The sequence below is a fragment of the Schistocerca gregaria genome, chromosome 2 (assembly GCF_023897955.1).
Source record: "Schistocerca gregaria isolate iqSchGreg1 chromosome 2, iqSchGreg1.2, whole genome shotgun sequence".
Taxonomy (NCBI): Eukaryota; Metazoa; Arthropoda; class Insecta; order Orthoptera; family Acrididae; genus Schistocerca; species Schistocerca gregaria.
In genome coordinates this window covers 89072334-89089003 of record NC_064921.1, presented here as the reverse complement: position 1 = coordinate 89089003, position 16670 = coordinate 89072334, and the positions used below count along the sequence as shown (strand labels likewise).

Genomic DNA, 16670 nt, shown 5'->3' with positions numbered 1-16670 from the left:
ATAGTCGGCACACTTCATTCTCCGGTGGCCCCAGTTGGAAGGCATTTCAAACTGTCCTTTTCACAAGACACATTGCAACTGTGTCAATAGGCAAATTCCACACGAAAACACAAAACTCACTGGAGGTCTCAGATTTCTTAGAAGCCTCTTCAGTAAACAAATTAGCACTGAACAGCAATAATACAGACAAAGTAACTGACAATAAACTAAAACAAAGCGTAAGAAATATCTGCAACAAAGAAAGTGATAAGAAATAACTGCAACAAAGACGATAGAAATAAACATTGTATGAATGAAATTAGTAAGAAACAACTTAAGTGAAGACATACAGTACCCTTAAAAAAAATTGTAAATAAAAACTTGCCCAACTTAAAAGTGGAAGCTCACCTTTACAGAGAATATAGTACTACTTGGCACTAATCAACAGAGAAAAATCTTAACTTTTCTAGATTGAGATTTTTTGGGAAAAAAAATAAAAAAAAATTCTTTCAGCAAATAAAAAAAAATACAAAAGTCGACAGTAAAAGAACTTTGACAGATATGTCCGAAGAGAGGATGCCATTGTAATCATAAAGCAGTTATCTTTCAAATAACAAAACTCGTAACAAAATATCTAGAACTGTTACATAGATACAGTGTTTTAAAAAGTCTTCTGAAATGCTTTTTCAAAACACTTTTATTATGCAATTAACATGCTTTTGAACACAAGCAGACTCATCCTCAGGTGGTTGAAATTTACAGATGCTTTATGTTTCATATCGAGTGCAGGTAATCACTGAAATGATTGCGACATTTTGTAATTCTTGAAATTGTAAGGAACCTTATAATAATCCATTATTCACCAGCTTGCAAAAAAAGATTTAGGATGATATTGGATTCACAACTGTGGTTTGTTAGTTGACACCCAAGCTTAGTATTGACTGCATATTTTTTTTAAGAAAAAGATAATGTCATTATGTCTCCTAGCCACACCTTAACCCTTTCAGACCTGATTTTTTATTTACTTATTAAAAAATATCTGACATCATTTTTACATTCAGGTGAGTCTCCTGACAACATTTTTCTAAGAAAAAATTTCATATGATCTCTAGTTTTCTAGATATGTAATGTACAGAATTGTGTTCATCAGGTCTCGAGCTTGATGTCATACATTATGGAGGTTAACACTACGGATCAAGTATGCCACTCTTTATTTCACTTCAATGCAGAAGAAACAATAAAAATAATTTCAAATTACAGTTCTTATTTAAACAACAATGGTCAAAACACTGATTTTAAGGTTTCGTATGATGCACTGAATTCTAGAATGCCCTGTACATTTTGGCAGTTTTCAGCGACTTGGAACTCCTACATCATGCAAAGGCAAATGGTCAATGGAATCAAACTGAATCTCTGTAGCTAGTCATGATTCTCCTCTTTTTCTTGGTATGACTCTCATGTCTGAAGCCAGTCCTTCATCAGGCCCCCCCCCCCTTTCTTTTCAGTCACTTTCTTCAGGCACAGTATCAATCCATCTGCTACCCTGATATGAAAGGAAAGAAGGTCCATTTGCTTCTTATTTGGGATAGGGAGGTTGTCTGCATCTCGTCTGTATGCCAACCAACTTTGCACGATGGCGAAGTCAACAGCATGAAAAATCATACAGAAAGGCCATTTTTGAGATCTGATGAAAACTTTGTAGTGTCTTATCAATTGATCAAATAGTTCCACACCGTCCATTGCATGATTACATCTTCTCAATATTTCAGGTCTTTCTACTTTCACATATTTATGGTGTTTTTTGTCACAACACTCAACATCCACTGAGCCTTTACCAACAAAGTTTGAACACAATACAACTGGCCTATAGTCTAACCACTTACACATGGTAATGTCATTAGCACTTGTGATTTCTTCTCAGTAACCTCTGGTTTGTTTCATTATTCTTTTATCATCTGAAAAAGGCAAGTTCTTTCCAAATCTGTTTTGACAGGCAGTACCTGCTGCATTGATGCCTTGAGATTTCAGAACTTGAAACAGATGATAATGTGAAAGGAAATTGTCAACGTATAACTTATGACCTTTACCTTTTGAGAGTGGAACAGAAAATTATAAATCAACAGCAGGACCTAATCCAAGTTTTTTCCTTTATGAGCGGTATTTACTTCAGTTGTAGCACCTTGATACAAAAGTAAATCATGCACTATTCCAATCTTTTCACATCAAGACTTTGATTCCCCTTGGACCTGTTTTCTCCTTGACATACTGCTTTGCAGAAAACTTCCCAGGGAAAGGAGTAATTCCTCACCGACACAAACATTCTCTTCTATAGGAAGTTCACTGCAGTGTTTTCGAATGGCTGTGTAAATTGGCCTGACTTTGTAAAATTTATATTTATTTTCAGGTGGCTTTTACAGATTGTTCACCAAGTGTAAATTTGTTCATAATTCTAAAAATTTGTCTCATGACATGTTTTCCCAAAACACATTTACCTTCAGGCTTGTATCCCAATACACTAATAATCTGGGAAATTTCAAGGTGCCAGTCAATATATGCAAACCAAATAGCATCTCTAGTGCTTGAGGAGTTGTCTGCTTGAACGAGGATTTGCCTCGTTGTAATGCATAAATATGAGTATGTGCTGCCATGCTAGTGAACAAATCATCTAGTATATATCTTTTGAAGTATTGCACTGGAGAACACAAGAGAGATTCTTCAAAATTTGGAGCTTTGTATGTTTCTGCAATGGTACTTAGAAGCTTTCGTTTCCATTTTATGGATTCTTTAGGTGTCACCATTATGTTGTCACACAGGTTATTCAATTCTGGGTTGTTTTCATTACATAAAAAGTTCATTTCAACGTCCACCACCTCTCCATCATCTTCAGATATGGAGTCTCTACACACATCATTCAAGCCCACTTTATTTGCTCCAACATGTTTTACTATTTGTGGGGCTTGCCTTTCAATAAGTGGTACACTGTCATCCTCATCTCCACTCAAATTAATGTCAGAAATGCCACCATTTTCAATTATGTCCATAATCAAGTCCCAATCTTTATCCACAGAAAGATATCCTTCTCCATATTTGTAAGTTAAAAGCCAGCAATATAAAACAAAATCATATGTACAGGTACTTTATTTTCCTCCTTGCTGCTGGTACTGAAATTAATTGAAAAACTACCACATATAACTACTATAGCCATGCAAAAATAGCGGAGGCACATTTTAGGTTATGTTTCATATTGTACACCATTAAGGACCTGTTGTACACAAATGTGTACATTAATATTACCTGATACATAACACAAATATGAACTGAATTAAATTGCTGAAAATTCCACTGAAAGAATATTTAATGTTTCCAAAAGAAGGAAACCATACAAAACATTCATAAACAAAACCCACAATGTGACTATTATAGCAATAAAGTCAATGAGTAATGGCTCCCCACAGAGAGACAACATCAGAGAGTATATTTTACTATGTGGTTCACAGACTGCTCACAAGAGAGCAACAACTGCTGGGGCATGGCTAAAAGAAACATACATAAATGTGCACAGTGGGTTTGGATGCACCTGTCATTTCTTGTTAGTGATATATTAGTGAACAAACTTTATGTACACGATTGTGACCACCAGGTCTGAAAGGGTTAAGTAAATCAACTTATTGTCTTGAAATTGTAAGCAAATCTTAAAAATAGAACACAGTAAATATGGGAATGTACACCAAGTTTCAGCAAGAAGATACAGTTTAGCTACATATAGAGTGAGACAAGGTTATGAAATAAAAACTCTGAATTGATTCATGCTGAATGCTCTGAATTGATTCATGCTGATATATTACAGTAAATTTGTAAATGGTAATACTGTTGCTACCATTGCTTCATTTTTGGCTACTACTGTCAAATTATCATTGATAAAAATAGAATGGTTTTAATTAATGTACCTTTGTGCGTGTGCTGCAAAAGATGCATGTGAATTGCTTTCCATAGATAACGTGTTCCAGTTGTATAGAATGTATATTGTGTATGCTATGCAATCTTCCTGGTCTTGTTTCTTACTTATTAACAGTAAGATGTCTAGCAATAGCTTAATACTGAAGGATCATTGCTCAGTATGTCTTTTTACATTGGCATGTATTCTAATGTCACTACATGGTTAAATGTAATGTACATGTAAAGTTCTTTGTGCAGATATTGTTCAAAACTTGTCTAAAGGTCTGTCCACATCAAATCAACCAAAGGTTTGAACCTCACAGAGTCATAAGGAACTAGCATCATTGTAAATGTCTTGTTAAAGTAAGAGAAAGACACGTATAGTGGACTGGTGCATGGCGCATAAAAGCACTTAAGACAAAGTCCAAATAAATTCAGGCAGGCTAGGAAAAAATCTTACCTTCATAGTTTCTGATGTTATTGTTAAAATGAAGGGCTGAGTAAGGAACAAGTATTTTTTTTTGTTTTCTCCAAAAAAATTTCTGTTCTGAAATATGGTCCTCCAAAAATGACACTGCACATATCATTTTGAAGATGCAAATTTTGGAAAAAATTTTAAAATGCAGTATCTGTGGTACAGTTCTCGATATTTTGTTGGTTTTTGTTTATATTTGAAAGATAATTGCTTTATGATTACAAAGAAATCCTCCATTTGGACTTTTCTGTCAAAGTGAATTTACAATAGTGTTCTGAACTTTTTTGTAATTAATGGGAAATTTTCTTTCCAAAAATGCCAATCCATAAAATTTTGATTTTTTTTCTGTTGATTAGCAATATATTGTTATACATTCATTGAAAAGGAGAGCTTCCACTTTTAGGTTAAACAGGTTTTATAAACAATAGAAATTTTTGCCATACATAAAACCTGTTTTATTACCACATTATCACCTAACAGGCTCATAAAAATCGAAACCTGGTCTTATTTAACATAATTTTAGTTTTGAAAGATGAGCAAAAGATTCATTTTTCAAGCATTTTAAATGGTTCCAATATGTATGTGAAAGGTCCAGAGACTTAAAAGTTCCAGTTTATACAACTTCTCTGCACTCTGTTTTGTACTGAGATTAGCCACTCAATGAACTAAAAATATGTTCCACTGCTTCAGTATCTTCCTTTGATGTAAAGTGATGCCTTCCTGTCGAACCAGTAGGAACTGGAGCACTTACTATCTTCAAAACATTGTGAACAGGAAGTGAGCGCTGATGGCGTTGTTGCTATCTTTCAGCTGGAAACCTGTATCCAGGCGTTGTTGCTGTCTTTCAGCTGGAAACCTGTATCCAGGTGGTCCATGTGGTAGCATGGTGTCCACAGTGTCATCTTTGGAGGCCTGTATCTCGGGGCAGGAAGTTTTTTGGAGAAAACAAAAATAATATGTGTTTCTTTCTTATTCCTGATTTTAATGTATGCTAAATTCAATAATATCAGAGACTATGAAGGTAACCCGCCCCCTGCCATAAAAGAAAATAGTATTCACTCTAGCTATCGAGCTCTTGCTCTTGCTCTGAAAGTGCTCACAGTCTCACACACAATCACACAGACACCCAGATGCACATGCCCCCGTCAGTGGTGAGAATGATTTTTGCTCATCAATAATTGAGGGCAATCCACTGCAACTGTGGGAGTATGCATTTTGGTTTCGACATGGTTGTATGTGTGATGTGCGTACTATTGCTAGAGAAATAGCAAGAGCTCAAAAGCTAGTGCGAATATTGTTTTCTATTGGGTGTTTGTGTGGTGCGCATCTGTCTGCTGTATGTGAGTGGTTGTCTTTACCTTACTTTATGTATGTTTCTTGTGGCAGTTTGAGGAGGTCTTAAAATGCAAAAAACCATTCTAAAACTCAGGGTTGTGCAGTGAGCAGTGGAGGGATACTTGTTGGGAATAACTAGAAGATGGGGGGGGGAGACAGGATTGGAAGGCACAATCATAACTGAAAATGAAAATAAAATGGACATGGACGAGGTGCATTTCAAGGAATCTGTGATTTAGTCCATGGAAGTAGTTTATCAGCATACTGCATTTGCTGTTTTGCAGTGAACATGTCAGAGCTGAGTTTCTTACAGACAGTGTTTATATACTATGAATCTAGAGGGTTCGAGCTTCTCCACCCTGTTTCATTGCCTTTATATCCATATGTTCAAGACTTTTAATTGCTTCTGAAATGCCCTCGTTCATAGTCTTTTCCATGTTTCTAATCAATTCATTTTCCATAAGTGATTGTGCTGTGATGTCCACTTGCTTAGCTGAGTGGTTACGTGCATGCCTCCCATGCAGCCGGCCCGGGTTACATTTCCGGCCGGGTTGGAGATTTTCTCCGCCCGTGGACTGGGTGTTGTGTTGTACTCATCACAATCTCATCCTCATTGATGCGCAAATTGCCCAATGTGGCGTAACACGAAAAAAGACTTGTAAAACTGTAGCCGAACTTCTCCGGACGGGTCTCCCAGCCAGCAATGCCATACAATCAGTTCATTTTGTGCTGTGATTTTTGCACATGTATGAGGAGAGTGATAAACTTTAAACTATCACCTTGTAAAAGAAGTTACATAATTGGTGTTTGATTGGTTGATGTCTGCAATCCTGGAGCTGATTTAAATCTTTGTAACACAGTTCTGCAGCACACAACTAGAGGGGAGAAATCAAAATGTTACAACCCATTGATGAAGAAGAATATTGTGTGGTAACCATTTCTTTAATTTGTGGAGTACAATGGTGCAACAATCCCATGTTTTTTGTTTTGGTGGAAGCATACAGCAACAGTGCGTCATCATATGAAACTGTAATTGGGCAGTGCAGTTGTTTCCAGTGTGATCAAACCAGTCTGAATATTGAAAAATGAAGTGGCAGACTGTATCGCTGTTAAAAACTGGGGATTGCAAGAGAAGTGAAGTGAAGTGAAGTGAAGGCCCTGACCCTTGAAGAATAGTGCATCACAATGGAAGTTATAGAGAACAAATGAACATCAGTCACCAACCAGTTTTACTATCTTGCATGGTATTTGAACATGACAAAGGTTGCTGCAAACTGGGTTCCACGACAACTTATACCCATTCAGAAATCCTGGTAAACTGAGACAGCTGCAGAAATGTTGCACCAGTGTCAGTGCGATCTAGATGACTTCTTTAGCCACCTGATAATTTTGGTCGAGTGTTGGGTGTATTACTCTGGCCCCTACATGTATTACTCTGGCCCTGGCACAAAAGGGCTAAGTAAGCAATGGAACGTGGTTTCACCACCACCGAAAATGGTAACGCCTCAGCCATCATCGGGCTAGTTGACACTCAGTGTACTTTGGAACTTTCATGGTGTTGTGCATGTAAGTGGCAAACTGTCACAGATACATAGTACTGTAACCTCCCAGAGAGGCTACCGAAGGCTCTATAGATGTGCATCACAGGAAATTTTCTATGACTGTGTATTTGCACTGTGACAACAGGAGAAACGGGCACACCTACAGCTTCTCTGGGCTATCAAATTTTGTCTCATCCCTTTACCATCCATATATGACATCTTCCTCTTTCCTTGGGTGAAGAAACCATTCTATAACAGCCATTTCCATAATGAAAGTGAAGTTAATTTTGAGGTGAAACCTTTCTTGAACAACCAAAATGCAGACTTCTATAACAATGGGATAAATGTGTCAAACTCAAGAATGAATATTTAAATAGTGACTAACACCTTTATCAATTTTACAGTTGCAGCTTTTCAAGATGATAATTAAAACTTTGTGATTACCCATTGTACACTACTGGAAATTGAAATAAGAACACCGTGAATTCATTGTCCCAGGAAGGGGAAACTTTATTGACACATTCCTGGGGTCAGATACATCACATGATCACACTGACAGAACCACAGGCACATAGACACAGGCAACAGAGCATGCACAATGTCGGCACTAGTACAGTGTATATCCACCTTTCGCAGCAATGCAGGCTGCTATTCTCCCATGGAGACGATCGTAGAGATGCTGGATGTAGTCCTGTGGAACGGCTTGCCATGCCATTTCCACCTGGCGCCTCAGTTGGACCAGCGTTCGTGCTGGACGTGCTGACCGTGTGAGACGACGCTTCATCCAGTCCCAAACATGCTCAATGGGGGACAGATCCGGAGATCTTGCTGGCCAGGGTAGTTGACTTGCACCTTCTAGAGCACGTTGGGTGGCACGGGATACATGCGGACGTGCATTGTCCTGTTGGAACAGCAAGTTCCCTTGCCGGTCTAGGAATGGTAGAACGATGGGTTCGATGACGGTTTGGATGTACCGTGCACTATTCAGTGTCCCCTCGACGATCACCAGAGGTGTACGGCCAGTGTAGGAGATCGCTCCCCACACCATGATGCCGGGTGTTGACCCTGTGTGCCTCGGTCGTATGCAGTCCTGATTGTGGCGCTCACCTGCACAGCGCCAAGCACGCATACGACCATCATTGGCACCAAGGCAGAAGCGACTCTCATCGCTGAAGACGACACGTCTCCATTCGTCCCTCCATTCACGCCTGTCGCGACACCGCTGGAGGCAGGCTGCACGACGTTGGGGCGTGAGCGGAAGATGGCCTAACGGTGTGCGGGACCGTAGCCCAGCTTCATGGAGACGGTTGCGAATGGTCCTCGCCGATACCCCAGGAGCAACAGTGTCCCTAATTTGCTGGGAAGTGGCGGTGCGGACCCCTACGGCACTGCGTAGGATCCTACGGTCTTGGCGTGCATCCGTGCGTCGCTGCGGTCCGGTCCCAGGTCGACGGGCACGTGCACCTTCCGCCGACCACTGGCGACAACATCGATGTACTGTGGAGACCTCACGCCGCACGTGTTGAGCAATTCGGCGGTACGTCCACCCGGCCTCCCGCATGCCCACTATACGCCCTCGCTCAAAGTCCGTCAACTGCACATACGGTTCACGTCCACGCTGTCGCGGCATGCTACCAGTGTTAAAGACTGCGATGGAGCTCCATATGCCATGGCAAACTGGCTGACACTGACGGCGGCGGTGCACAAATGCTGCGCAGCTAGCGCCATTTGACGGCCAACACCGCGGTTCCTGGTGTGTCCGCTGTGCCGTGCGTGTGATCATTGCTCGTACAGCCCTCTCGCAGTGTCCGGAGCAAGTATGGTGGGTCTGACACACCGGTGTCAATGTGTTCTTTTTTCCATTTCCAGGAGTGTACATCTTTTCTGTGAGCCAACTACACATTTTTGTCCCACTTCAGTATTGTCATGTTGCCTGCATACAATATTTGCTTCTCTTTGTCTTCCATACATACATCATTTATAAACATTTTAAACAGTAATGTCCCCATTGTCAAACCCTGTAGTTCATTGTGTTTGATGGCTTTGGTTTTGGGTTGGTATGTGTCCCTAATTGGCTCCTACTGTTTGTTGTTGCTTAAGTACAATTGTATCTACTTTCCTGCTTGCCTATGAATGTGTATAGCAGACCGTATACAGGGTGTTACAAAAAGATACGGCCAAACTTTCAGGAAACATTCCTCACACACAAAGAAAGAAAATATGTTATGTGGACATGTGTCCGGAAACGCTTAATTCCATGTTGAAGCTCAGTTTATTACTTCTCTTCAAATCACATTAATCATGGAATGGAAACATACAGCAGCAGAACGTACCAGCGTGACTTCAAACACTTTGTTACAGGAAATGTTCAAAATGTCCTGCGTTAGTGAGGATACATGCATCCACCCTCCGTCGCATGGAATCCCTAATGCGCTGATGCAGCCCTGGAGAATGGCATATTGTATCACAGCCGTCCACAATAAAAGCACGAAGAGTCTCTACCTTTGGTACCGGGGTTGCGTAGACAAGAGCTTTCAAATACCCCCATAAATGAAAGTCAAGAGGGTTGAGGTCAGGAGAGCGTGGTGGCCATGGAATTGGTCCGCCTCTACCAATCCATCGGTCATTGAATCTGTTGTTGAGAAGTGTACGAACACTTCGACTGAAATGTCCAGGAACTCCATCGTGCATGAACCACATGTTGTGTCATGCTTGTAAAGGCACATGTTCTAGCAGCACAAGTAGAGTATCCTGTATGAAATCATGATAATGTGCTCCATTGAGCATAGGTGGAAGAACATGGGGCCCAATCAAGACATCACCAACAATGCCTGCCCAAACGTTCACAGAAAATCTGTGTTGATAACGTGATTGCTCAATTGCGTGTGGATTCTCGTCAGCCCACACTTGTTGATTGTGGAAATTTACAATTTGATCACTTTGGAATGAAGCCTCATCTGTAAAGAGAACATTTGCACTGAAATGAGGATTGACAAATTGTTGGATGAACCATTTGCAGAAGTGTATCCGTGGAGGCCAATCAGCTGCTCATAGTTGCCTGCACACTCTCTACATGGTATGGAAATAACTGGTTCTCCTGTAGCACTCTCCATACAGTAACGTGGTCAACGTTGCCTTGTAAAGTAGCAACTTCTGTAACGCTGACATTAGGGTTATCGTCAACTGCACGAAGAATTGCCTCGTCCATTGCAGGTGTCCTCGTCATTCTAGGTCTGCCCCAGTCGCGAGGCATAGGCTAGAATGTTCCCCGTGCTCCCTAAAACGCCGACCAATTGCTTCGAACGTCTTCCTGTCAGGACACCTTCGTTCTGAAAATCTGTCTCGATAAAAACATACCATGCCACGGCTATTACCCCGTGCTAATCCATACATGAAATGGGCATCTGCCAACTGCGCATTTGTAAACATTTGCACTTACTGCAAACCCACGTTCGTGATGAACACTAACCTGTTGATGCTACGTACTGATGTGCTTGATGGTAGTACTGTAGAGCAATGAGTCGCATGTCAACACAAGCACCGAAGTCAACATTACCTTCCTTCAATTGGCCAACTGGCGGTGAATTGAGGAAGTACAGTACATACTGACAAAACTAAAATGAGCTCTAACATGGAAATTAAGCGTTTCCAGACACATGTCCACATAACATCTTTTCTTTATTTGTGTGTGAGGAATGTTTCCTGAAAGTTTGGCCGTACCTTTTGTAACACCTTGTATATGTTTGTGTGTCCAGGATCTACTCATAAACCCCTTGATGAAATTTGGCACAGAAACAAAAGGCCTTAAAAGTATCAGGACTGTGGGGTTTATAACCCCCTAGCTCAAGTAGGAGTGGAGATATTGGTAAAAACGTGTTTTTTTTTTTTCCATCCTCTGGCGTATAGTCTGCCCTGCATGACAGGAGTGTTATATGGGAACAGTATTGGCCTGACAAGTCAGTCTGCTTCGCAGGGTGTCATGGGAAAGAACCTGTTTTCTGTGACCCAACATGTAGGTTGCCCTGCATTATGGACATGTTGTTTTGGGGAAGTATCAGTTTGTTTATCGACTTGCTTTGCGAGGTAGCCTGTACATCAGTGTCAAATAAATGATTTTTGAGCCCCCAATGTGCCTGCCCTGCATAATAGGCCTGTTTTGAGCATAGTATTGGCATGATTTATTGAACTGTATTGCTTTGGTACATCTGCCAATGGGCGTAGCTGGGGGCAGGTTGATGGACAGAATGGGGGGGAGGAGGAAATGAACAGAGAGGGGAGAAGGGGGAGATTATGAGGCAGGTGGAAGGTGTGGAGGGGTAGTGGCCAGGTGGGAAAGGGTGAGGGTGAGACAGAGATGGTAAGAGAGAAGGCAAAGAGGATATGGTCAGAAGGAGGGAGGAAGATGTGGTCAGAGAGAGGGTGGAGGAAATGGACAAATAGAGGAAGGAGGAAGGGAGGATGCTGTGGACGGACAGAAGGAAGAAGAGCTGAACACGGAGGGGGGGGGGGGGAGATCTGCAAATCAGTCAAAAGCACATACAGGCAGAGCAGTGGGGAATAGGCTAAAATATATTTGTTGGGGCAGATAAAAAGATCTATTCACCAAGCGGCAACAGGAGGAAACGCATAATAAAATTATGGAAATGTGCAAGCTTTCAGAGTCAGTGGCTCTTTCTGGCAGAAGCGTTCAAGGGGAAGGATGAAAGAGAAGGGACTGGCAAGGTTAAGGAACAAGGGAGAGTTAACATAAAGGTTACTGCGAACCCTGGGTGAGGGGAGCCCAGATAGTATGAGAAGGAAAGACTTAGTCACACATGCGCAATTCTTGATTTGTAAAAAGGGGAGGCTCCTGTACTGTGGCCTTCTGCGAAGGGATGAGGGGGGAGGGGGAGTTCAAATACGGACTTCTTAAAACGCTATTTTCACAGTTTTTCTGTGAATTTTAAAAGTCCTTAAATTGGTAAAAAAATAAAATTGTGCCACATCACAACTCAAAATCTGAAGTTCGTGTCCACCCCCCCCCCCCCCCCCCCCCACTCCAGAGTTACTGGTGCATACTTTGTGTGGGTGTGTGAGAGAGATTGGTGTTTGCTGAGTCTAGATTTATACTTTTTGCAAGAATTCTGAGATGGTATGAGAAAGTCGTGTAAAAGAACTGTTTGCTATGTCCAACAATGGTGTGACTGTTACTAGCTGTATTATGTGATTCAATATTTCATCAGCATTTGATTTCTTGGTCTTTAGTCTGTATGTAATTTGTCTTGGTTCATCATCTGTGGGTAGTGTCAAGAACCTTTTTTTAAAATTTGTTTGGGCCATCTTTGGAACATGATGCTTGTGTTTTTGCTGTGCTGTTGTCTGCCATTTCTGGTGTTCTTGAAGTTAATATATAGTTTTTTTTCCTGTTGGTTTACAATTGCCACATGTTGAGAAATTTTGTTGTGTTGTTTGTAATGTCATGAATGCTACAGTCTAATCTCCAATAGAAAATTGTGTTTAAAAACAAATTTAGTATACAGTTTGGACTATCCATCTGAGAAATTGTATTTTTGAGTTACACAAATGCTGGAATTTACTCGGACTTTGGTATGTTTTATTTAGTTTTTAAATTGAAATAACATATTTCTTTTCAGTTCCATGGTGCTCAGAGAAAATGAACAGATAACAGTTAAAACTAAAGGTACTCAATTCAGTTACCCTAATAGACAGAACTGCGGATTCGAAGAGAAAAATGCAATTGAAACAGCATATCAGAATGCAAGAGGGCAAAATGAAGCATGGACTTCTCTAAAATGTGATGCAACTCCCTCTCAAGTTCTGCAGAAGCCAAGAGGAGTTGAGAGGCGTACATATTCATCAGTAAGAAATGTGACATCAGAGGTATCCTCAGAGGTCAGGTGAGTGACAAATATTGTTTTCTGAGTATAAATTACGTTCTGTTTCTTGACCCAATGATCTATATTGTATCAGAAGGAAGAACACGCACATAAAATAGCAGGAGAATATTCCTAAACAAAATTGAGATTATTAGTCATTGTCAATGTCACAGCTATCATGTATGACCATTTGAAAGGGCTACACTTTTTTCCAGAAAGACTGGCAGTAGATAGAAAGATACCAAAGCTTCTTTTGTGAAGTATTGGCATAATTGCTAGAGAGTGTTTCATTCCACAAACAGATGTGATATATGCATGTTCATTTCCTTTATAATGTGCAACAGTGCTTAGAAGGTGATTGTGGCTGAACAATAGGTCAGTGAGCACAACCCACTGTAGACTTCTGCAACTACATGCCAAGTATTTTGTTTGTGCGTCTCCACTGAATGGTGTAGATGATCTGTAAACATAGACTGCTCATGCAGTTGATACAAAATGTGATAAACCTGAAGATCGAGCATGATTGGTGGAATTTCAGACACACGCTTTGCAAATGAGCATGAAAGGTATTCAGTATGGAAATCGTTTGTGTGTATCTATTTCAGAAACAGAAGGGTCGTAGGCCATAGTTTAATCCCAACATTTGTTGACAGGAACATTCTCCTGAAGTTTGTACCATTACAGACACACACAGTTATTTGTGCCACACCCAATTGGTGAGATACATTATCAACCTGAAAATCAGTTTGTAATTATTTATTTTATTGTTTTAGCATTAAACCAATTTAAATTTAAATTATATCCCAATGGAAAATCCAGGCTAGAATGGAACAATATTATGAAAAGGAGAGTTGCTACTCACTATATAGCGGAGATGATGAGTCGCAGATAGGCACAACAAAAAGAAAATGAGCTTTTGGCCAACAAAGCCTTCATTGGAGATAGAACACACACACACACACACACACACACACACACACACACACACACACACACACACACAAAAGACCAGTCTCTGGCTGTTGAGGCCTCAGTTGTATTTGCACATGTATATGTTTAGAATCACAAAAAAAATTAAGTCAGAAATGCACACTGTCATTATTTTGTGGTGAAAAGATCAATTTCTAGCTGCAGCCCACTTCAGATGGCAGTATGAATCATTAACACTGACCATTTACTATACTTGTAGAGTGATTTTTATATGAACATAAAGCAAAGAATGTGTTCTAAATTGTTAAAATTATTGTGGGCAAATAGAGGTTTTTATTTTTGAAATGCAGATATATTTTAATTGAAATTTTCAGCAATTATTTCAGATTGCCTTCGCATTTGTGTATTAAACTCATTAGGAAAATATTCACGATTATTTTGGTTAGTGCCAGATACGCAGACCACAGAGAATCGCAGAACCATTGTGTAGAACCAAAGATTGTTAACCTCAGAAGAGGATTGGTTCATCAACCAATGAAAAATGGCTGTGAAATTGAATACCATAATGAAGCCAAAACCATATTTATCGGTGTTCCAAATTCAGAATTAACACACCAGAAACAACTACAAACTGCTGAGATCAAGCAAGCTGAAAATCTCGTCAAAGAAGTAAACAGGTGTGTTTCTCCTTTTTGTGTGATACAGTACAGAGCATAAAAGCTCTTTTCATTTCCAGTTTATTAGTTTCTGTACAAATATTAGATTTTAGTTAAGACCAGATTTGAGATGTTCCATCTGATTAAATGCAGAGCACAACTTATTCAGTGATTGAGTCATTGTTACTGTAGCATCAAGAACTTGGATGCAATGATTTACAGCTCTGCAGCAACAGTAGGCTATTCTCCTATGTTAAAAATATGGTTCGGATTGCTGTTACTCTTATTGATTATAACATTTAAATAGCATTTACGGTCAATGTTCTCACAAAATATCTGTTATTATTATGTAATTAAAGATTAAAAATCATAAATTATCAAGGTCTGGCCACTTAATTGAAAACGCTGTTATTGGCTGATGCTCTGGTGACGTCACAGGCTAGGAGTAAGACGAAGCTGCACATGTGTTATACGAGCGTTAGCTGAAGTTACGAGGCTTTAACAAAGTTTAGCTATTTAGTGATGGAAAACGCAATTACAACTTTTAAGTAACAATAGAAAGGAATTTTGATTGTGGAACCCTTGTGAAAGTTGATGCGTTTATGCTCCACCCATTCTGCAGCATCATTAAACTCTCTCAGTACTACGGAATTATACAACATTTGCAAATAGGTCTGTATATTATAACTAGATTGTTGACTATCAGTCAGTAGCTATCACCCAATGCACAATAAAATTATTCTGGAAAAAACAATGCAGTTTTCCTCTGTAGAAGATGCTCAGTAGACAACCTGTTTCTAGCAAGCGTTTGGTGGTGCAACAGATAATGCGTCTGACTGCAGAGGAAGAGGTCAATGTTAGAATCACAGGAGGGTCATATATTTTTAAAGATTTTACTTGAAATGTGAAAATAGGATTAGCAGAACTGATTGTAGCAGCTGTTTAAATTGTGGGATGTATTACATATAGCTTCACATTAGTCTTAGTCTGAGAAATGGCCATTTGTGAATAAATGCATTTACTGTGTGAACAAACAATTCACTTTTTTGGAAAGTGAAGATATCACCATACGCCCATAGTACAGGGTGATTCAAAAAGAATACCACAACTTTAGGAATTTAAAACTCTGCAACGACAAAAGGCAGAGCTAAGCACTATCTGTCGGCGAATTAAGGGAGCTACAAAGTTTCATTTAGTTGTACATTTGTTCACTTGAGGCGCTGTTGACTAGGCGTCAGTGTCAGTTGATGCTAAGATGGCGACCGCTCAACAGAAAGCTTTTTGTGTTATTGAGTACGGCAGAAGTGAATCGACGACAGTTGTTCAGCGTGCATTTCGAACGAAGTATGGTGTTAAACCTCCTGATAGGTGGTGTATTAAACGTTGGTATAAACAGTTTACAGAGAATGGGTGTTTGTGCAAAGGGAAAAGTTCTGGACGGCCGAGAACGAGTGATGAAAATGTAGCATGCATCCAGCAAGCATTTGTTCGCAGCCCAGGAAAATGAACTCGCAGAGCTAGCAGAGAGCTGCAAATTCCACAATCAACTGTATGGAGAGTCCTACGAAAAAGGTTAGTTATGAAACCTTATCGTCTGAAATTGGTTCAAGCACTGTCTGCAGCTGATAAGATTAAAAGAATCAATTTCTGTGATTTTATCCTTGCTCAAATGGAAACAGATGAATCTTTCATTTCAAAGATTGTGTTTAATAATGAAACAACTTTCCACACTAACGGGAAAGTCAACCGTCACAATGTCTGTATATGGGGCACTGAGAATCCGCGGAAACAACTCGGTATGAAAGTGACTCGCCTAAGCTGAACGTTTTCTGTGCCATTTCAGCCAATAAAGTTTTTGGTCCCTTTTTCTTCGAAGGTGCTACTGTAACTGGACTACAGTATCTGGAGATGTTAGAGAATTGGCTGTTCCCTCAGCTCGAAC

General features: G+C 40.0%; 1 protein-coding gene across 50 annotated transcripts in view; it reads left to right on the top strand.

The window, feature by feature from the left end:
• The window catches only part of LOC126336387 (uncharacterized), a 258002-nt gene that overhangs the window by 67661 nt on the left and 173671 nt on the right, over positions 1 to 16670 (top strand). For 43 of the 50 annotated variants that reach the window (XM_050000052.1, XM_050000040.1, XM_050000055.1 and 40 more), the window contains 2 exons: positions 12900 to 13163; positions 14519 to 14749. In XM_050000052.1, coding sequence (XP_049856009.1) covers positions 12900 to 13163; positions 14519 to 14749 — 495 coding nt within the window. The remainder of the gene's footprint in view (positions 1 to 12899; positions 13164 to 14518; positions 14750 to 16670) is intronic. The other 7 variants (XM_050000060.1, XM_050000062.1, XM_050000057.1 and 4 more) reach the window with 1 other exon arrangement.